Here is a 22583-nt window from a genome sequence, read left to right as displayed (position 1 = left end):
GAGCACCGCAGACTCTTCGGTCAGCTCATCAGTGAGGATCCCAAACGGCGGTCAATTCATTTTGATCTGTATGGACATACTCTGCATTGTATAATGACTTTGGCTCATTAAGTAATTTCTTTTCTCTGTGTATGTCCTGGAAACATTCGAAATTCAAAATCCTATATTTTTAATTATTGATGTCCTGACCACAAAAGCAAACATATTTCAAAATGAAAGTTATTTTCCATTATATTTTATAATAAGCTAACAGGAACAAATAAACTTTTTGTAGACACAAAAATTGCGTTGCCTATAATTAGTAGGGGGTTTGTGGGGGGGGGGGGGGGGGAGGAAGGGAGAGAGTTCCCCCCTACAGTTACTCGAAAATAGCGATACTCGTTTGAGTAATTGCTCTAAACGAGCACATTCGCTCATCTCTAGTAAAATACATTTACTATAGTAACATTTGGCCCAGTATATGCTATTGAATACTTTAACTTTGAAACTGGAAATGTAATTGGTTCTACCAACTCTGACTCCATTCAAAACTGACTCACACTCCACAACTCTGACTCCACAACCCTTGTGACTATTCATACCTCTAAACTGCATAATTGAACTTTGAAGGGAATGGCCTAATGTTTAAATCAAGTTTTTAGATTTGTTTTTTCTTTTTAGTGACTTTTAAAAATGTTACCTGTCACAGTCTATATATAAAAAAATCCCAATACCTTGCAGTTTTAACACTGACCACTATACCTGAACTAAAACTTTTCAATAGTCATCCCAATATCATCACAGGTATGAATACAATGACAGGTAAAGGCCCATTTACACCAGACGAATGTCAGGCAAACGATGTCCGACATTTGTCCCCGCACATACTCGCTCCCGTGCTGCTGCACAGGAGCGAGTATCGCTGGTTTGCTCAGCAGGGGGGCCGGCTGGAGGAGATTTCACTCCTCGCTCTCCCCTGTCCCACTCTATTCATTTAACATAGCGGTCGTTCAGTACTGAATGGCTGCTGTTTCCACTGAACAATCATCGTTCAGGATTTTATGCAGCTTAAAATCCCGAACGATGATTGTTCAGTGTAAACAGCAGCCGTTCAGTACTGACGGCCGCTGTTAAATTGAGTGAAGAGGGGCGGGGGGGAGAGCGAGGACTGAAATCTCCTCCAGCCACCCCGGCCCCTGCTGGCTGATCTGTGAATGAGCCAGCGATACTCGCTCCTGTACAGCATCACGGGAGTGTGTACACACAGAGACAAGTGTCGGGTATCGTTTGCCGGACATTCATCCTGTGTAAATGGGTCTTTACACTCGGTTATCGTGTTCATGGTCCTTGAGGTGGCTGCACAGAACAGAAAGTGTCAGCCTATTATTAGGCTTAGTGACCAGAGTGAAAACTGCATATTACTTTTTTTAAAAAATATATACATAGTGGCATGCAAACTAAAAGATTAAAAAATCACCTAAAATGAAAAAAAAATGTTCAACATAAAAATGTGATTTAAACAGTAGGTCATTTTCTGATGACACATTCTTTTTATTTTTGGTGGGAGTCTTTAATAGCAAGTAGTATGTAAAAACTATTTTCACGTGTTTTTAACTATTCAGCTCCAATTCTGTATAAGGGCTCATAAATGTTCATGCAGTAATTGCATCATATCTATGTTTTCAATGTCCAACTAAACAGCAAGACCCTATTCAATCTGACTATCCAACAGAGTGGCCAATGGTGCAGCTTGCTTTCTGAACCCTGAACCCATTAAGAGTCAGGGTCTGGCAACTTTGTTTTGCTAACTGTATTGTTTTTACTACTTCTTTTCAAAATTCCTTGCAATTCATTTTTTTCTAATCAGGCCCAATGTCCATGGGCAACTTTGATTTGCAGAATCGCACAGGAGATCCATAAATCAAGCTGCCTATAGAGATGCATGGGCGTCCGCAAATTGAGTATAACATGTGGATTTTATTTGCGGACCTTTTGGTCTGGAAAACAAATCACAGCATGCTCCATTTTTGTGTGGTTCCCGCACAGATGACTTCCATTGAAGTCAATGGAAGCCGTCTGATCCGCCACACACCCGCAGCTGACACTGCAGACGTGCCACAGATCCGCAGGAAAGCAGGAGATTTAAAAAAGAAAAAACTGTGCTGTGCATGTCCGACGGCGAGCCGTGAGGATAGTGCGCAGCAGTACAGCGAACCCGGAAGTGGAGGGATCCGCACAGATGCCGCTACCAGGGAAATCAGGTAAGCAAGGCCCACTGGCCGCGGGCAGTGCTGGAATCCGTGAGGGACCCCCTGCACGAAATCCACATGTGACATGGACATGAGGCCTAAAAATGAGATTTTTCCACTTGAATACACCTTTATTAGAAAAAGTGAAGAGCTTCCTCTATGACCTTTTATAAATTATGGCTCTTGGTAGAAAAAAAACCTTCATGGCCTGTAAACACTGACCTATATGCAAAACCATTTATTTCAATATGCAGCTTGTAGCAGTGTAGTGGTATACATAAAAGTAATCATTCTGGCTCCACAGGGGCAATCCTAGCACCAATACCCAGTGAGGATCAGGATCTCTTCAACCTATACAGCCCCTTTAAAATGGTACTGCAGTTAATTGCAGCTAGAATGGTTCCATGACAAATGCACAGTTTATTTACTATGTAATTGCGTATGTACAGCGTGGATTACGCACTCATAGAGAGAAAATGAACTCTATCACGTGTAATATGCGGCAAAATAGACCACACTTTGTTCCTTTTTGTGCGCGTACTACGCGCAATGTATATTCGCAAGTGAGAATGGATCAATGAAAATTAATGTACTTCGTTGATTCCATTCACCGCGTACATCACGCGCATAATTTGTTGTGAAATTCCGCTCGTGTGAGCTCGGCCTAATACAGAAATAGACTATCATGGACATTGACTGGCGAATGTTTATAATGCGGAGCTTCAAAGTACTTGAGCATCAACAAACCTAAGGGTGCCTGCACACGAGCGGAATTTCCAGCGCGTTATTTTAGGCACATTATCTGCCCCAGACCGCAGCTAATATACTCCTATGAGGATCCGCAGTTGTCCCCAGACGGACGGATTTGTATCGCGTTTTTTCACGAGCGTGAAAAAATCTGCGACCTGTTCTAATTTGGGTCGGATTCTGCGCGTGAAGCCTCCAATACAAGTGAATGGGTGCGTTTTTTCACGCAGTACATCCGCAGTGCAGCTGCAGATGGAGTCACTGGTTGCTATGACTACAGGAAGTAGGCATGGTAGGAGGCGTCCCAACACACAGCACAGAGCTTCACAGGCAAATTTGTAGAGGGAGATAGGTAGTATTTCTTGCCAATGCAGGATCTAAGAATGCAAAATCTGTAGTAATGAATTCGGCCGCCTGCAGACGAGCGGGTCGGATCCGGCGGCGAGAATTCTCGCCGCGGGACCCGACCCAAGAGCCTGCAGTGACGAGCGCGTACTCACCCGCGCCTGGCGGCCCCGGCTCTTTCATGTGCCGGCTGCCGCGCAGCCGGCGCATGTGCAGACCGTAGCCGGCGGTCGGGTGAGTGCGAGCCCCGCACAAAAATAGGACATGCCGCGGTTTGTTTGCCGCGCGAGATTTCGCGCGGCCAAACCGCGGCCGTCTGCATAGGAGTGCGTATTGTAATGCACTCCTATGCAGACTTTCAGCGGCGGAAATCCCACGGGAAATACCGCCGCGGGATTTCCGCCCGTGTGCAGGCGGCCTTCCTCTTGTGAATTTTTTTGCAGTGACTGAAATAAAGTCACGCTGGAGAAGCGCCTGAAAAAAGTTACATGGATCAACCATGCCCACAAAGACATCAATAATTTAACGGTGCTCGCACAAGCAAGAGGGACAAAACAGAGTCTAGGTGTTGGTTTTTAAGCTGTTTTCCAAGGAATGGGCAGTTCTCTAGGGGTTGGGTTTACAATAAGGGGCGGCTGCTGGTTTTTCTGCGTGTTTTTTTCCGCAACACATCCAAGTATATCCGCGCGTGATTTTTCACGCATCCGCACCTATCCGCAAGCACATTTAGGTACCATACGCGCGTGAAAATCCGCTAGCGGAATCCGGAACGCTCGTGTGCAGGCGGCCTAAGAGTGTAATAATCACAAATGAAGAACAACCCCATAAACCAAGTAAAGCATCTCAGCACTGCTGATGTTGAGAGGAGAGTATACATTGAGGCAGTGGTATGAATAACAAGCTGCTGGTCTAGTAGACACATCACCAGCAGTGAGGTGCAAGGCACAGGTTAATTGTTTTAAATTTTCTTCTGCAATAAAGACAATTAAAACTGTATACATTTATGCAAACATAAAGCATCACATTTGCATTCGTCACATTTATTTCAATATGAAAACTAAACCCGTTACACCACATATACTTTTTTGTGAGAGCTAGTTATTCTGTCCTCCAAAAAAAGTAGAATGACATAAAGGTGGTCACACGTAGTCAAAAGTACATTCTTGCGGACTTGCTTTGGCCAATTAAAGTCTATGGATACACTGAGGAATATGTTTGAATACCTTTTTTTCATATTCAAACATAAAGGGGTTGTACCAAGATGCACGACCCTTCCCAGGAATCGGGATGGGGGACAATAGCTGCTCTTGGCACCCTTGGCAATCAGCTGATTCTGCCGAGGAAGCCGCAGTCAGTAATACTTTTTTTCAGCAGTGGTTGCTGCAAGGAAAATGTAGTATTACAGGCCGGCCATTCACATGAATTGCTATCCTGTAATACCAGGATCGTAGAAGGTACATTAGAACAGGAGTCTCTCTTAATGAGCAGCTCTCCGTTGTGGGTCATAAAGACAGGTTCTGAAGAGGGGACCCGCTCTATGACATTCACATGCCCTAACAGGATATACCATCTTGACACAACCTCTTAAAAGCAAAAATGTGAAGTGATTAACCAAGTCCATACACTTACTGATTAGCCATTCCTGTAATTATTAAATTGCAGTCACCATGTATAAATTAACTGTAGCTCTCAAGAAGACCGAGAACTAACACAGTTTTAAGTCTGGGCTGATTTTTTTCTTTAGCAAACATACATTCATCCCCTCCAGGCAGGAGATTATCAGACTGCAGCTCGATCAAAGCTCATTTTTGATGGATCAATAGCTAATGGATATCATTGAGTCACGCCATTTACAACTGTGTAAACTTTAATATGCTCATTAGTCTGACACAACATTTATAGGCAGACTGATTCCATTAGAGACATAGACATGTTGGCAGAGAGGTGGGCACAGAAGAACCGCTATCTATATTTTTTGTGTTTTATCTTTTAGGGTAAACCTGTTTTTAATATTGGTACATAAACTGGAGAATAAGAGGTCTGGTGGAAATAATGGGAAAGACAATTTCAGAGTTAAAGGATTACAGAACTTTCATCAAAGAAAAGTTGTTTAAAAAATAAAGAATTAAATACAGAATAAAGTGTGCTGTACCTTTCCTGGTGGCTTTCTGAGTTCTCCTCGCATATCCATGGATGGTGGCACTTGATAAATTTCTTGGGATGGGGTCATTGATGGTGGCACTTGGTAAATTTCTTGTCCAGTCCCTGCAGAAGGTGGTATTTGATAAATGTCCTGAGTATGAGGTGGGCTGGTGGATCCTATTGGCACCTGGTGCAGCTCCTGTGATTGATTCATGGATGGGGGAACCTGATATATGTCTTGAACTTGACTTGTGAATTGATGTTGGGGTAGCGGATTCTGATACAAGGTAGATTGCTTAGAAGGAGTTGTCTGACCAGGGTGCTGTGACCCCTGAGGGGTCTGGTAATGTGTTTGCTGTCCTTTAGGTGTAGCTGGAACTAAGTAAACACTATCTGCACTCTGGCTCTGGTAAGAGGAGTGCACTGGGGGGTACTGATTTGTGGAAAGAACATTATAGACACTTTGATTGTTATAAGGCAATGGAGTTTGAGGTGGCTGCTGCTGGGCTGGTTGCTGAGGTTTCTGTTGGCTTGGGTCACTTGTTTGTTTCTTGTCATACATTCCCACCAGAATTTTTAGCCTGTTTCCAGGGACAATTCCTTGCCTTCCATGCAGAGAGCAAAGCCACCAGCCTTCTAGACCTTGAGTGTTACGTTCCAGCACGGTCATGATATCCCCCTTCCTAAAGGATAATTCGTCTGGTGACTCCGCAACATTGTCATACAGAGCTTTGGCCAATACATTCTGCAAAATACACAGATACAAAAACATTAATGAAAATATTTTTGGAAGATTTTAACTTGATGAGTACAAAGTCAAAAGTGAATACCATTTAAAACTGCTTGATGAGTCAAAGGTTTGGAGCCACGTAGCTATCTACATAGCGATAATATTAGATGCATCTCATGATCATGTGGCCTCATTACAAAGTATAATGTTACAATCTAATATTACTTAAAGGAGATGCCCAGCTGTAAATTCCCTTCAGTTGTAACTATCTGTGTAGTCAAGCCACTGCTGTGGGTTCTAATCTATCAATTCCCATCAGCAAGACAGCAGCCCTGTGCATAGCTGATCTCCAGGGTTCGTGGGTGGCTGACTGCTAGCGATTTACTATTAATCCCCTAACCATTGATAGTTTACAGTTGAACAACACCTTTAATTAAAATTGCCAATTCTTGAATTTGGTCCTACCCCTTAAATTGGTCAGTTCACCCATGTACGACAATGCCAAATTTGTTTATACTGGTAGTCTGCAACCTGCGACTGTCCAGCTATGGTGAAACAACAACTCCTAACATGCCTTACCAACTTGAGGTTGAGAGCTGTGGTTGCATCAGAACTGGAGAGCAACAGCCCGCAGTATAAACACTGGTTTATATCATTGTAGAAGGCATTTAGAAATAAGACATATACTCTTGGACCTAAGTTGAATCCCAGTATAGTCAAAACCTACAAGTCGTAAACCTTGTATTTCAAAAACCTACTTCAGTATCTTCAGTTATAAGTAGTGTCCTATCTACATCTACATTGGGTATTCTGTTTTCCTGTTTCATCACATTTTACAAAAAAATAGCGCTATCTATTTTCTCTAGTATTTTTTCATAGAACGAAGCCTTCAATGCAGATATGCCCAGAGCCTAAATAAGAATTTTAATTATGCAGAAGGCAATGTCTGCAGTCTTCCCTTTTAACATAAATGCATCTGCAGAACAAATATTGAAACAACTCTGAAACTCCGAGGAGTAATGTAACTTTGTGAAATATTAATAGTTAAGCGGACTCCAGTTAAGGAATGTGAAGTATCTTACAACAGAGACAGAGAGGTCACAGTGGTCAAGTTCAAAGCTACCAGTGCTAATCTCTCTTGTGAGGGAAGAGTTGAAATATTCCCATCAACCTTAGAAGACACTCGTTAGCAAACCACCAAATTCCACCCAACAATTGTGGTTCTCTCTCCAATGATTCTCCCACGGAAAAAAGCCACATACTGCCAAATACGAAACAACGGAAGTTTCCATAGTTTCGTTACAGAAAGAATTTGACGTTTATCTGCAACTAGCTGATATACCCGGCTTCACCCGATTTAATTTGGTACTGGTTTTCATCTGGTGTTCCCACGGAAAATCTTATGAAGTCGTGGTTACTTTAGAGATACCGAGGAAAAAAATTTGTTCACCATTTTGCGTGGTTCTTTGCGTTACCCAGGAAACACCACGTGGAGGTAACCAAGCTACGTTTCCTTTATATAAAATGACATCAGGAAGTGAGAGAATTAGATTACGTACGTAAAATTTGGACGCTAATTCTTTTGCGCTTAGAATTGAATAATCGAGTTGGGACCCATTAGCTTTTCCTATTTATGACATACTCAATGCTCGTGAAAAAAATTTCAAATTTCTATGACATCGGGAAGTGAGAGAATTAGATTACGTACGTAAAATTTGGACGCTAATTCTTTTGCGCTAAGAATTGAATAATCAAGTTGGGACCCCTTAACTTTTCCTATTTATGACATAATCAATGCTCGTGCCAAATTTCAAGTTTCTTTGACATCGGGAAGTGAGAGAATTAGATTACGTATGTAAAATTTGGACGCTAATTCTTTTGCGCTTAGAATTGAGTAATCGAGTTGGGACCCATTAACTTTTCCTATTTATGACATAATCAATGCTCATGAAAAAAATTTCAAATTTCTATGACATCGGGAAGTGAGAGAATTAGATTATGTACGTAAAATTTGGACGCTAATTCTTTTGTGCTAAGAATTGAATAATCAAGTTGGGACCCCTTAACTTTTCCTATTTATGACATATTCAATGCCCGTGCCAAATTTCATGTTTCTACGACATCGGGAAATAAGAGAATTAGATTACGTACGTAAAATTTGGACGCTAATTCTTTTGCGCATAGAATTGAATAATCGAGTTGGGACCCATTAGCTTTTCCTATTTATGACAGAATCAATGCTCGTGCCAAATTTCATGTTTTTACGACATCGGGAAGTTGGAGAATTAGTGGTGAGTCAGTCAGTCAGTCACACAGTGAGGGCTTTTGTCTTTATATATATAGATAAAAAACGACCTGTAATGTGCTTTTTCATCAACTTTTTCATCAACTCAGCCATAATTTACCTAATTTATCTATGGATCGCAGCTTAAATCGCTGCCATTCCACAGGTAGTGATCCGTATCTCTGAAAATATCTGCTTAGTTTTCCAGTCATATACCTCTCATTTTGGAATCCGTATATAACTAAACAGCAGAGTTACTAATCTGATTTTTTCATTTTTCTGAATAACTTATCCAAAAATCATGGACAGCAAACATTATTTACAGACACATTGGAAAACTTTATTGTATAGTAAAGATTCGAAGTAAGATATGTTTATAGGTCAGACCTCCCTAACATCCATGAATGGTTTATTAAGATTTGCATAATAAATTAATTTTCAAGCGTTTCAGCGTTTTAAAATGCGAGGATTTGCCCATTGAAATAAATGGGGTGTGTTTTCAGTGCTGCTAAAAATGTGATAAAATATGGGTACAACATTTTTTACCGCATTTTTTTACCACGTTTTTTACAGTTCTGGCATTATCAGCTGGCTTGGCTGCGTTTATAACTGTGCTGAAAATTCAGTCAAACCTGTAAACGCAGCTGAAAATGCAGTAAACACTGCATTAAAAAATGCTGCGTTTTTACAAGCGTATGCATGAGAGTGAGATATTTTTACTTTCAGTTTCACAGCAATCTCATGATGCATCAGCACAGCTATAGCTATGGTTATACCTTTCTGCTTTCCAGGGGGACAGTTCAATTATCATTACCAGATTTGTTACTTTTAGTTTCACCTTTATCCCCTTTTGCGGTGAACCCAGCATTAGCTAGAGGCTATACTATTTCTGCCTGCAGGGAGACAGTTTAATTACCATTACCTTCTATATTCATTCTAAATAATGCTACAGACCATAATTATACAGTCAGGATGATGAGCTGAGAAGTCCTCTATTATAACTGTGAGACAGGAGCTGTGTGATCATCAGTAACTGTGACAGGAATGCCTGTGTTCTCATGTTGGAGGTTTCAGTGGTAGATGCATGTAACAGCATCACACAAACTGAGAATCTGACTAGAAAATGAATCCATGACTCCGAGTAGATCTGAGTTGGTCAGAACTAAGATCACATGATCATCTGAGGACCAAAAAGGCTGGAAGTTTCAGACAAAAAAAAAATTAACCAAGGTAACATCAGCTCACTTATATATACACAAGGGGATAACTACATAATGAATGAGAAAAAAAATCACTGGAGTGGCCCCTTAACATCCCAATAAAAACAAGTTAAAGTAGTTGTCATTTCAGAATTCAAGAGAGTCCCTATACAGAGACCATCATCTATCAGCCTGAGCAGAGTCTAGTTGTGAAGAGCAGCTCTGCTCCTGAGAACACAGCACATCTATGAATTACAGAAACAGCACTTATTTTAATGGGCACCATGTAATGCTTCATTTCACCTAAGGAGGCACTGCAGAGGAAATACATACTTGCCAACAGTCCTAATTTGCCCAGTGAACCCGACAACAAAATAGTGGGATTTATGCTAAACAGGGGTACATTTGGAACAGAGACTAAATGGTACCAGGATTTGGCATTCAAATGTTATAAAGTATGAGAAATATTGTTCGCGTATTTTATAGAACATATTTATATGTCTATTCAGAAACACGTATGGTGCGTTATACAGAACTATATAGCACAATGTGTAAAGCGCTGTATAGTATATCATTGGTAAAGAGTATAAGTAAGTAAACATAACATTGAGTACACAAACCCACATATGTTCTGTGTTTAGGCCATTGCTTGTTACACGGCTGAGTGCTTATATAAGTTCCCTACACATGTTGCTTGTGGTGTAAATACAGCTGTTGGTGAACGCACCTGTCTACTGATATGTTAAACATTAACTCCCTGAAATGTCTGTCCATTGTTTGTTTTATTACAAACTATATTTGAATTTCTACTACTGTGCTGCCCTGAAAGTAAGACCCTGTCTTATATTAATTTTTGCCCCAAAATTGGCACAGGGTCTTATTTTCAGGGGTGTCTTACACTTACCTAGCAGGTGCCATTCGGATCCCTCCAGCTGTGATTGGTTCATCGAGCGCTGCATTGATTGGCTCAGCCGAGGCGCTCGAGAACCAATTAGAGCCATCACCTTCCTGGAGGCGGGGTTTATGAACTCCATGACCAGGAAGCGATGTCCTGTTAGCTACTGAGAACTGCAGCAAGAGTGCCAGAGCTCTGGAGACCACCTGGAGGGACCCAGATGGCGCCTGCTAGGTCAGTATTGTTTTGTTTTTTTTGTTGTTTAATATTGTATAATTAGGGCTTATTTTTGAGGAAGGGCTTATATTTCAATCAGTGTAGGGCTTATTTTTATAGTAGGTTCTACTTTTGAGGAAACATGGTAGTTTTCTTCTCTACAGAGATACATGTAACTGAATGAGAGGTTCGTTTGACAGTTTCCTTAAATGAATAACATTTTTAATCATGTATATAATAAAAATGATTCAATATATGTGCAGTAATTAGAGATGAGCGAGCGTACTCGCTAAAGGCAAATACTCGAGCGAGTATTGCCTTTTGCAAGTACCTTCCCGCTCGTCTCAAAAGATTCGGGTGCCGGCGGGGAGCGGCGGGGGAGAGCGGGCAGGAACGGGGGGAGATCTCTCTCTCTCCCCCCACTCCCCCTTGCTCACTCCCACAACTCTCCGCTCCCAAATCTTTTGAGACGAGCGGGCAGGTACTCACAAAAGGCAATACTCGCTTGAGTATTTGCCCTTAGCGAGTACGCTCGCTCATTTCTAGTAGTGATGTATAAAACCAGGAGATTCACCTATCTTTGCGTACCAACCACTGTTTTCTAGTATCGACCATCCTTAACCCTTTAATGACGCGGCCCTTTTTCTTTTTCCATTTTCGTTTTTTCCTCCCCCCTTTAAAAAAATCGTAACTCCTTTATTTATCCATCGACGTCACTGTATGAGGGCTTGTTTTTTGCGGGACGAGTTGTATTTTTCAATGGTGCTATTTAAAGTACCATATAATGTACTGAAAAACTTTTAAAAAATTCTAAGTGGAGTAAAATGAAAAAAAAAACCGACATTTCGCCATCTTTTAGTGCGTCTTGTTTCTACGGCGCAGAAACAGCAACAAAAACGACATGATAACTTTATTCTATGGGTCAGTACGATTACTACGAAACCAAACTTGTATAGTTTTTTTTTTTACTATACTCCTCTTTTTTTTCAAAGACATTAAATTTTTTTCAATTATTTTCTGTCGTCATTTTGTGCGCACGATAACTTTTTTATTTTTCCGTCGACATAGTTTAGCAAGGGCTCATTTTTTGCGTAATGTGCTGTAGTTTCTTATAGTACCAATTTGGAATACATACGAATTTTTGATCGCTTTTTATTGCGTTTTTTTCTGGGAGACAGGGTAACTAAAAAAATGCATTTCTGGCGGTCTTTATTTTTTTTTCGGATGACATTCACCGTGCAGGAAAAATAATGCGCTACTTTGATAGATTAGACTTTTACAGACACGGCGATACCAAATACATATTTTTAATTTATTATTTAGATTTTTTAATAATAGATATGGCAAAACTTTTTTTAAACTTTTGCAACTTTTTTTTTTCAATTAAAAAAATCTTTATTGATTTTTTTTTCTTACATTACTTTGAAGTCCCCCCGGGGGACTTTAACATGCGATACTTTGATGGCTCCTGCAGTATGACGTAATGCTATACTGCTTTTTGACAGGCAGTCTATCAAGCCACCCCACGGAGATGGCTTGATAGGCAGTCTGTTAATGCAGCCTTGGGGCCTTTCATTAAGCCCCCTGCTGCCATGACACCTGCACGGCTCCCCCGATCTCACCGTGGGGGGGGGGGGGGGGGCGCGTGCGGGACCCCCGAACAATGTTTGGGGGATTTAAATGCCGCTGTCGGAATTGATAGCAGTATTTAAATGGTTAATAGCCGCGATCGGCCGCGCGGCTGCTCGCGGCTATTGCCCGCGGGTGTCAGCTGTTATAAACAGCTGACGCCCACACTGTATGAAGAGAGGTTGCCACGCAACCTCTCTTTATACATACCCCAACGCTCCATGACAAACCGATACGTCATTGGTCGTGAAGGGGTTAATCAGGACACTGGGTGAATTATTTGCAGGTCGGCAGGTATGCAATCTGTCACAAGCAAAGCTTATAAATTGGCATGTTAATTCGCACCTGAACAAGAGGCTTTTGATCCCATCATCCTATCTACTCCTTTATGAAAGACTAGCATGTCCTTAGTCCTATAATAATGAAGTTACCAAGAGGAGATATTGGTCTCCCTGTTTTCACAATCCACAAACCCCAGACGCTAAGTCTCTGAAATTAAATACTGCTATCAATCAAAAGATAAATTGATAACTGGGATTATGAATAGAGATGATCGAGCACCCAAATGCTCGAGTCCACGTTATTCGAGTCGAGCTTTTCGGAAAATTTGAGAGCTCTACTTGAGTAATGAACCCCATTGACTACAATGGGAGACTCAAGCATTTTTGTATGTGGGACGCCGGGTCCCAAGCTTTTTTTTTCTTGGTTCTCTCTCTGGGGCGGGGTTGAACACGGTGTGATGCTCGTTCGAGTAACGAGCACCATCGAGTACGCTAATACTCGAACGAGCATCAAGCTCGGCAGAGTACGTTCGCTCAACTCAAATTATGAGTCATCTGAAAGTTTTAGTCAACACCAATTGTATTTTCAGAATCGGGCATTGATTGTGAACTCAATGCATTCACTCCTATTGTTGTGCAATCCCTAGAACATGTGGAATTGTATACCTGCTAGACTACTCATATTCCACAAAGGATGCTTGGTATCTACTTGTAAATTGATGTTATGAAATATGGAGGCCATTGTTTCCCTCCCGGAGCACCTCCTGAGAAATGATGGTAAAAATATTACATTGTGTGTTCATCTGGAATATCTGCACATTCACTCAGGTGGCCTCTCCCTAATGTCATGGGGCAAAGTTGGTGGATTCTGTTTGGAGAAACCCTAAAACTATGAGGTTACACTCTCCAAACTCTCAGGATAGTCCATATTTCTGCATGCTCCTCGCAACCAGAACTATTCATACCAACTTCGGACTGATATTTTCTATTATTTTATACCTTGTTGTTTTCATAACTGCTTTGTGAGTATTTTGTATATTTCTTTACCCTTTTTGTAGATTATCCCTTTTTGTATATTTTTTATCTGAGCACTTCTAACCTTTTTGAAATAAAGCATAAAACGTTATAAGTCTGTCCTAAGGCTCTAAGCGATCCATAATCCTGAAGAACTGTAGCTGTGTTTGGGCTGCTGGAAACCGGAAAGGTCCATAATCCAGCAGGTGGGCAGAACTGAGGTGGCTGACTTGCCTGGCAAATAAACGGTCAGTAGTGGCAGCAAAGTGTTTTGGGGCTTGCAAGACTGTGCTGTGTGTGATTTAGGCTTCATCTTGAACTAGTGCCGGATCCAGAGAGCTAAGAATAAATCCACCCTGTGGTCTGCCCTTGGGTGCCATGAGTCACAGTTTGGTGATGTCGGTCTTGTTTCCGTTAAAGTATATTTGTCAAAATGGCAACATTTTTTTAAGGTTATACTGTACAGCTCGCTCAAGTAATAGTTACGGAATTGTAGATCTATTTGTTAGTAATCATAGAATTATTGCAATCTTCACTAATGCATTTTGTAACCCCACGACAGGCTCGGGGGGGCGGCGGGGGTGAGCGGGGGGTAGCGATGCTCATTCGAGTAACTGCCTTATCCGAGCGTGCTCGCTCTTCTCTAGTCTGAAGGAAACTTGGAGAATGCTCCAGGCACCAGAAGACTCTCCTACTCCAGACAAACAAGTCATTACTAGAGATGAGCGAGCACCAAAATGCTCGGGTGCTCGTTACTCGGGACGAAATTATCGCGATGCTCGAGGGTTCGTTTCGAGTAACGAACCCCATTGAAGTCAATGGGCGACCCGAGCATTTTTGTATGGGACCTATGCTCCGCTAAGGTTTTCATTTGTAAAAATCTGGGCAATTCAAGAAAGTGATGGGAACGACACAGCAACGGATAGGGCAGGCGAGGGGCTACATGTTGGGCTGCGTCTCAAGTTCCCAGATCCCACTATTAAGCCACAATAGCGGCAAGAGTGCCCCCCCCCCCCTCCCAACAACTTTTACTTCTGAAAAGCCCTCATTAGCAATGCATACCTTAGCTAAGCACCACACTACCTCCAACAAAGCACAATCACTGCCTGCATGACACTCCGCTGCCACTTCTCCTGCGTTACATGCTGCCCAACCCCCCCCCCCGCACGACGCAGTGTCCACAGCGCACACCAAAGTGTCCCTGCGCAGCCTTCAGCTGCACTCATGCCACATCACCCTCATGTCTATTTATAAATGCGTCTGCCATGAGGAGGAACCGCAGGCACACACTGCAGAGGGTTGGCACGGCTAGGCAGCGACCCTCTTTAAAAGGGGCGGGGCGATAGCCCACAATGCTGTACAGAAGCAATGAGAAATATAATCCTGTGCCACCGCCATCAGGAGCTGCACACGTGGGCATAGCAATGGGGAACCTATGTGCCACACACTATTCATTCTGTCAAGGTGTCTGCATGCCCCAGTCAGACCGCGTTTTTTTTATAAATAGTCACAGGCAGGTACAACTCCGCAATGGGAATTCCGTGTGCACCCACAGCATGGGTGGCTCCCTGGAACCCACCGGCTGTACATAAATGTATCCCATTGCAGTGCCCATCACAGCTGAGGTAACGTCCAAATAAACGCAGGTGGGCTTCGGCCCACACTGCATGCCCCAGTCACACTGGGGTTCTTTAGAAGTGGACACATGCAGTTACAACTCCCTGTGGACCCACAGCATGGGTGGGTGCCAGGAAGCCACTGGCGGTACATAAATATATCCCATTGCATTGCCCATCACAGCTGAGGTAATGTCATGTTAAATGCAGGTGGGCTTCGGCCCATACTGCATGCCCCAGTCAGACTGGGGTTCTTTAGAAGTAGACACATGCAGTTACAACTCCCTGTGGACCCACAGCATGGGTGGCTCCCTGGAACCCACCGGTGGTACATAAATATATCCCATTGCAGTGCCCAGCACAGCTGATGTAACGTCAGCTTTAATGCAGGTGGGCAAAAAATTAATTAGATTACACTGTAGGCGAGGGCCCCAAAAAATTGGTGTACCAACAGTACTAATGTACGTCAGAAAAATTGCCCATGCCCAACCAAGAGGGCAGGTGAAACCCATTAATCGCTTTGGTTAATGTGGCTTAATTTGTTACTAGGCCTGGAGGCAGCCCAGTTAAAATAAAAATTGGTTCAGGTGAAAGTTTCAACGCTTTAATGATCATTGAAACGTATAAAAATTGTTTACAAAAATTATATGACTGAGCCTTGTGGGCCTAAGAAAAATTGCCCATTCGGCGTGATTACGTCAGGTTTCAGGAGGAGGAGCAGGAGGAGGAGGATGAATATTATACACAGATTGATGAAGCTAAAAGGTCCACGTTTTTGATGGTGATAGAGAACAATGCTGCCATCCGCGGGTGCAGCCTACGTATTGTTTAGGTATCGCTGCTGTCCGCTGGTGGAGAAGAGAAGTCTGGGGAAATCCAGGCTTTGTTCATCTTGATGAGTGTAAGCCTGTCGGCACTGTCGGTTGACAGGCGGGTACGCTTATCTGTGATGATTCCCCCAGCCGCACTAAACACCCTCTCTGACAAGACGCTAGCCGCAGGACAAGCAAGCACCTCCAGGGCATACAGCGCGAGTTCAGGCCACGTGTCCAGCTTCGACACCCAGTAGTTGTAGGGGGCAAAGGCGTCACGGAGGACGGTCATGCGATCGGCTACGTACTCCCTCACCATCCTTTTACAGTGCTCCCGCCGACTCAGCCTTGACTGGGGAGCGGTGACACAGTCTTGCTGGGGAGCCAGAAAGCTGTCAAAGGCCTTAGAGAGTGTTCCCCTGCCTGTGCTGTACATGCTGCCTGATCTCTGCACCTCCCCTGCTACCTGGCCCTCGGAACTGCGCCTTCGGCCACTAGCGCTGTCGGATGGGAATTTTACCATCAGTTTGTCCGCCAGGGTCCTGTGGTATAGCATCACTCTCGAACCCCTTTCCTCTTCGGGTATGAGAGTGGAAAGGTTCTCCTTATACCGTGGGTCGAGCAGTGTGTACACCCAGTAATCCGTAGTGGCCAGAATACGTGTAACGCGAGGGTCACGAGAAAGGCATCCTAACATGAAGTCAGGCATGTGTGCCAGGGTACCTGTACGCAACACATGGCTGTCCTCACTAGGAAGATCACTTTCAGGATCCTCCTCCTCCTCAGGCCATACACGCTGAAAGGATGACAGGCAAGCAGCATGGGTACCCTCAGCAGTGGGCCAAGCTGTCTCTTCCCCCTCCTCCTCATCCTCCTCATGCTCCTCCTCCTCAACGCGCTGAGATATAGACAGGAGGGTGCTCTGACTATCCAGCGACATACTGTCTTCCCACGCCTCTGTTTCCGAGTGCAAAGCGTCTGCCTTTTTTGCTTTGCAGGGAACTTCTCAAGAGGCATAGCAGAAGAATGGTGACGCTAATGATTGCAGCATCGCCGCTCACCATCTGGGTAGACTCCTCAAAGTTTCCAAGGACCTGGCAGATGTCTGCCAACCAGGCCCACTCTTCTGTAAAGAATTGAGGAGGCTGACTCCCACTGCGCCGCCCATGTTGGAGTTGGTATTCCACTATAGCTCTACGCTGCTCATAGAGCCTGGCCAACATGTGGAGCGTAGAGTTCCACCGTGTGGGCACGTCGCACAGCAGTCGGTGCACTGCCAGATGAAACCGATGTTGCAGGGTGCGCAGGGTGGCAGCGTCCGTGTGGGACTTGCGGAAATGTGCGCAGAGCCGGCGCACCTTTCCGAGCAGGTCTGACAAGCGTGGGTAGCTTTTCAGAAAGCGCTAAACCACCAAATTAAAGACGTGGGCCAGGCATGGCACGTGCGTGAGGCTGCCGAGCTGCAGAGCCGCCACCAGGTTACGGCCATTGTCACACACGACCATGCCTGGTTGGAGGCTCAGCGGCGCAAGCCAGCGGTCGGTCTGCTCTGTCAGACCCTGCAGCAGTTCGTGGACCGTGTGCCTCTTCTCTCCTAAGCTGAGTATTTTCAGCACGGCCTGCTGATGCTTGCCCACCGCTGTGCTGCCACGCCGCGCGACACTGACTGCTGGCGACGTGCTGCTGCTGACACATCTTGATTGCGAGACAGAGGTTGCGTAGAAGGAGGAGGAGGAGGGTGCTTTAGTGGAGGAAGCATACACCGCCGCAGATACCACCACCGAGCTGGGGCCCGCAATTCTGGGGGTGGGTAGGACGTGAGCGGTCCCAGGCTCTGACTCTGTCCCAGCCTCCACTAAATTCACCCAATGTGCCGTCAGGGAGATATAGTGGCCCTGCCCGCCTGTGCTTGTCCACGTGTCCGTTGTTAAGTGGACCTTGGCAGTAACCGCGTTGGTGAGGGCGCGTACAATGTAGCGGGAGACGTGGTCGTGCAGGGCTGGGACGGCACATCGGGAAAAGTAGTGGCAACTGGGAACTGAGTAGCGCGGGGCCGCCGCCGCCGCCATCATACCTTTGAAAGCCTCCGTTTCCACCACCCTATATGGCAGCATCTCCAGGCTGATAAATTTGGCTATGTGCACGTTTAACGCTTGAGCGTGCAGGTGCGTGGCGGCGTACTTGCGCTTGCGCTCCAACACTTGTGCTAGCGACGGCTGGACGGTGCGCTGAGAAACATTGGTGGATTGGGCCGAGCACAGCGGAGGTGAGGGTGTGGGTGCAGGCCAGGAGACGGTAGTGCCTGTGTCCTGAGAAGGGGGTTGGATCTCAGTGGCAGGTTGGGGCACAGGGGGAGAGGCAGCGGTGCAAACCGGAGGCGGTGAACGGCCTTCGTCCCACCTTGTGGGGTGCTTGGCCATCATATGTCTGCGCATGCTAGTGGTGGTGAGGCTGGTGGTGGTGGCTCCCCGGCTGATCTTGGCGCAACAAAGGTTGCACACCACTGTTCGTCGGTCGTCTGCACTCTCAGTGAAAAACTGCCAGACCTTTGAGCACCTCGGCCTCTGCAGGGTGGCATGGCGCGAGGTGGCGCTTTGGGAAACAGTTGGTGGATTCTTCACTCTGGCCCTGCCTCTACCCCTGGCCACCGCACTGCCTCTTCCAACCTGCCCTACTGCTGCACTTGCCTCCCCCTCTGAAGACCTGTCCTCAGTAGGCGTAGCAAACCAGGTGGGGTCAGTCACCTCATCGTCCTGCTGCTCTTCCTCCGAATCCTCTGTGCGCTCCTCCCTCGGACTTACTCCAATTACTACTACCTGAATGATAGACAACTGTGTCTCATCGCCATCATCCTCCTCACCCACTGAAAGCTCTTGAGACAGTTGCCGGAAGTCCCCAGCCTCATCCCCCGGACCCCGGGAACTTTCCAAAGGTTGGGCATCGGTCACAACAAACTCCTCCGATGGGAGAAGAACCATTGCTGGTCATTCTGGGCAGGGGCCCGGGAACAGTTCCTGGGAGTCTGCCTGCTCCTCAGAATGTGTCATTGTAATGGAGTGAGGAGGCTGGGAGGAAGGAGGAGCAGCAGCCAGAGGATTCAGAGTTGCAGCAGTGGACGGCGCAGAACTCTGGGTGGTCGATAGATTGCTGGATGCACTTTCTGCCATCCACGACAGGACCTGCTCACACTGCTCATTTTCTAATAAAGGTCTACCGCGTGGACGCATTAATTGTGAGATGAATGTGGGGACGCCAGAAACGTGCCTCTCTCCTAATCCCGCAGCAGTCGGCTGCGATACACCTGGATCAGGAGCTCGGCCTGTGCCCACACCCTGACTTGGGCCTCCGCGTCCTCGCCCGCATCCATGTCCTCTAGGCCTACCCCTACCCCTCAGCATGCTGTATTACCAGTAGTGCAGAAACAGAACGCTGTAATTAAATGTGCCGCTTATTGGCCTGTGGTTGGAGGCTGACTTCCCTTATGGAACGCACAGCAGAGCCAGGAAACAATTTTGCGCATGCCTGTAGTGAGACGTAGGTGCGTAGGACTGAGCTAGTGGAATTCACAGCGCAGAAGCAGTCAAGTGGCCAAGGGCCAGTAGTAGGCCTTAAGTATTTTGCTTCTATTTTTTTTAAATGCTGAGCTGATACAGCAGACAGATACTGTAGGCAGCGTATAATATTATGTATACTGTTTCCCTCTGGCGGGATGACGGCGATCATGTAACAGAGACAGCAGATCCAGGAAACAAATTTGCGCAAGCCTGCTGTAACGCTTAGCTGCGTATTAATTAGGACTACAACCCCCAGCAGATAGATACTGTAGGCAGCGTATAATATTATGTATACTGTTTCTCTCTGGCGGGATGACGGCGATCAATTTTTTGGAAAAAGCCCACTGCGTATATAGCCTGAATATCTCTTTCCCTGCCTCACCAGTACTGCCCCTATACTCTGTACAATGACTGCAGACTGCGGACGCAATGCTCTACACGGCCGATATACAAAAAAAAAAAATTGTGCAACACTGCTAAAAGCAGCCTCAACAGTACTGCACACGGTTAGATGTGGCCCTAAGAAGGACCGTTGGGGTTCTTGAAGCCTAAAATAACTCCTAACGCTCTCCCTATAGCAGCTCCGGCACCAGCAGCACTTTCCCTGATCTCTGTCAGAATGCATCTGTGGCGAGCCGCGGGAGGGGCCGATTTATATACTCGGGTGACACCTGATCTCGCCAGCCACTCACTGCAGGGGGGTGGTATAGGGCTTGAACGTCGCAGGGGGAAGTTGTAATGCCTTCCCTGTCTTTCTATTGGCCAGAAAAGCGCGCTAACGTTTCAGAGATGAAAGTGAAAGTAACTCGAACATCGCGTGGTACTCGTCTCGAGTAACAAGCATCTCGAACACGCTAATACTCGAACGAGTATCAAGCTCGGACGAGTACGTTCGCTCATTTCTAGTCATTACTTAACAGATCAGAAGTTTTTGGAGAAAATTGGATTCTACTTTGTTGTTCTTTTTGCCTTCCTCTGGATCAAAATTTGGGGGTAATAGGCTGAACTGTATGGACATATGTCTTTTTTTGGGGCCTTACATACTATATTACTATTCAGGGCAAAATTGTCAGATGTTTGATGCGAAACTGTCCCTTCCAGTATGAGACTGCAAGTAATATAGAGGTCACTCATCTAAAATATTAGGATATAAGCTTTGCAGCTAGGTGACTTGCCCTTCAATGTGTGTATGTCTATATCTGGATTGGATTGAAAGGGTCTATAAAGCTAATAAGAACACTTCTTCTTCTCTCAGTATTAAGTTAGCTGCAGTTAAAGACAGTTGTGATATCACCATGGATAAGAGGTTGTCAGATGGTCCAAACAAAACTGGCAGCCAAAAGATTTTGATGATGTCTATGCCTAGATCACGAGGTAATGGTCTACAGGGTAGTAATATTCTTTCTATAGAAAATATATTATTCTTTTCACTGATAAAGCATTACAGATGTACATTTAGATCACATTCACACAGCAGTATTTGGTCAGTATTTTCCATCTGTATTTGTAAACCAAAATTGAAATGGGTCTAAAATACGAAAGAGATGCAAATCTTAATAAACTTTTTTTCTGTAGATTCAACTCCTGGTTTTGGCTTCCAAGTACTGATGTAAAATACTAACCAATTACTGCAATCTGAACCTTACTCTAATGCAAGGGTTCCTGCTTGCTCTCTGCATCCAGCTGTTTTCTGCACGGAGCGCCTGGGTGTTATACAGACGAGCGCTCCGTGCGGGGTATGAAGAATGCAACTGGACAGCTGCGTTCTTCATACCCAGCCTGTCATCAGGGAGCGGGATACAGCTGAAACAATAGTATCAGCTGTATCCTGCTGTGAATCCCTGATAAGACTCATTGTCGTCTTTCAGTATGCTGAAAGACAACGATGAGCGATGGTTTAACGGAAACTGCATGATGTCAGTGCAGTTAGACACAATTATTGCTCAAAAGACGGCTTTGAGCGATTTTTGAGCCATAATCGTTGTGTCTAAATGGGCCTTAGCATTTAGCTTCTATCCCACTTTTCATTAATGCAATTTACAATTAATATTATTAAAGGGTTAAACAGGTGAAAACATATTTTTCCATTCCTGTTGCCCTCATCTGACTGTCTGTCACACTTTGTATTTCAGCCATTTCTATGCAAAGCAGCCATCTATCAGCTACCATCTTGAGAGTCAGATTTGTTACTTTCAATTTAACATTTATGCTATTTTGCAGTGAACCCAGCATTAGCTAGAGGCTATACTATTTCTGCCTGCAGGGGGGCAGTTTAATTATCATTACCTTCTATATTCACCTAAAAAATAATGTACACCCCATAAGTATACAGTCAGGAGGATGACTCATGCTCTCCTCTGTTATAACTGTATGACAGGAGCTGTGTGATCATCATCAGTAACTGTGTATGCCTCCCCCTCAACACAGTTGCTGTGGTTGATCCAACTAACAACATCACATAGGCTGTGAAAATTGGTTAGAAAATGATTCCATAAACCCCAAGTAGACCCGATGCACACATCTATATATGACTGGTAATAACTATTTTTATAAGTAATTATTTTGTTTCATGCTCCTTTAAGTATTCCGGGACCGTTTTACGTACTGTATGTTGCCAGGTTCCCTTTAATTTAAAACCAAACACACCATACAGTAATGTCGACTGTACGGCTTAACATTAATGAAAAACCACTACAGAGCAGCTGCAATGCAATCACGGATTCTGGGTTGAGACTGGAGAGCCTGTTCAAATAAATAAATGACTAGTCTTTAAATTACATTCATCTGAAATTATTCAGTAGTTTCTTTCCTGCCAGAAGTCATTCAATGTCATATGTGGATAAAAGAGTAGTTACACAATATTTACTTAGTGGCTTAATCAGAGGGCAGTC

General features: G+C 44.6%; 1 protein-coding gene across 1 annotated transcript in view; it reads right to left on the bottom strand.

Moving 5' to 3' along the window:
• Positions 1-22583, bottom strand: part of BCAR1 (BCAR1 scaffold protein, Cas family member) — a 167087-nt gene that overhangs the window by 77891 nt on the left and 66613 nt on the right. The window contains exon 2 of the mRNA XM_066582246.1: positions 5473-6207. Coding sequence (XP_066438343.1) covers positions 5473-6207 — 735 coding nt within the window. The remainder of the gene's footprint in view (positions 1-5472; positions 6208-22583) is intronic.

The sequence above is a fragment of the Eleutherodactylus coqui genome, chromosome 11, assembly GCF_035609145.1.
Source record: "Eleutherodactylus coqui strain aEleCoq1 chromosome 11, aEleCoq1.hap1, whole genome shotgun sequence".
In the NCBI taxonomy this organism is placed as follows: domain Eukaryota; kingdom Metazoa; phylum Chordata; class Amphibia; order Anura; family Eleutherodactylidae; genus Eleutherodactylus; species Eleutherodactylus coqui.
Note: the sequence above shows the minus strand (reverse complement) of the source record. Positions and strands in the feature narration are given on the sequence as shown.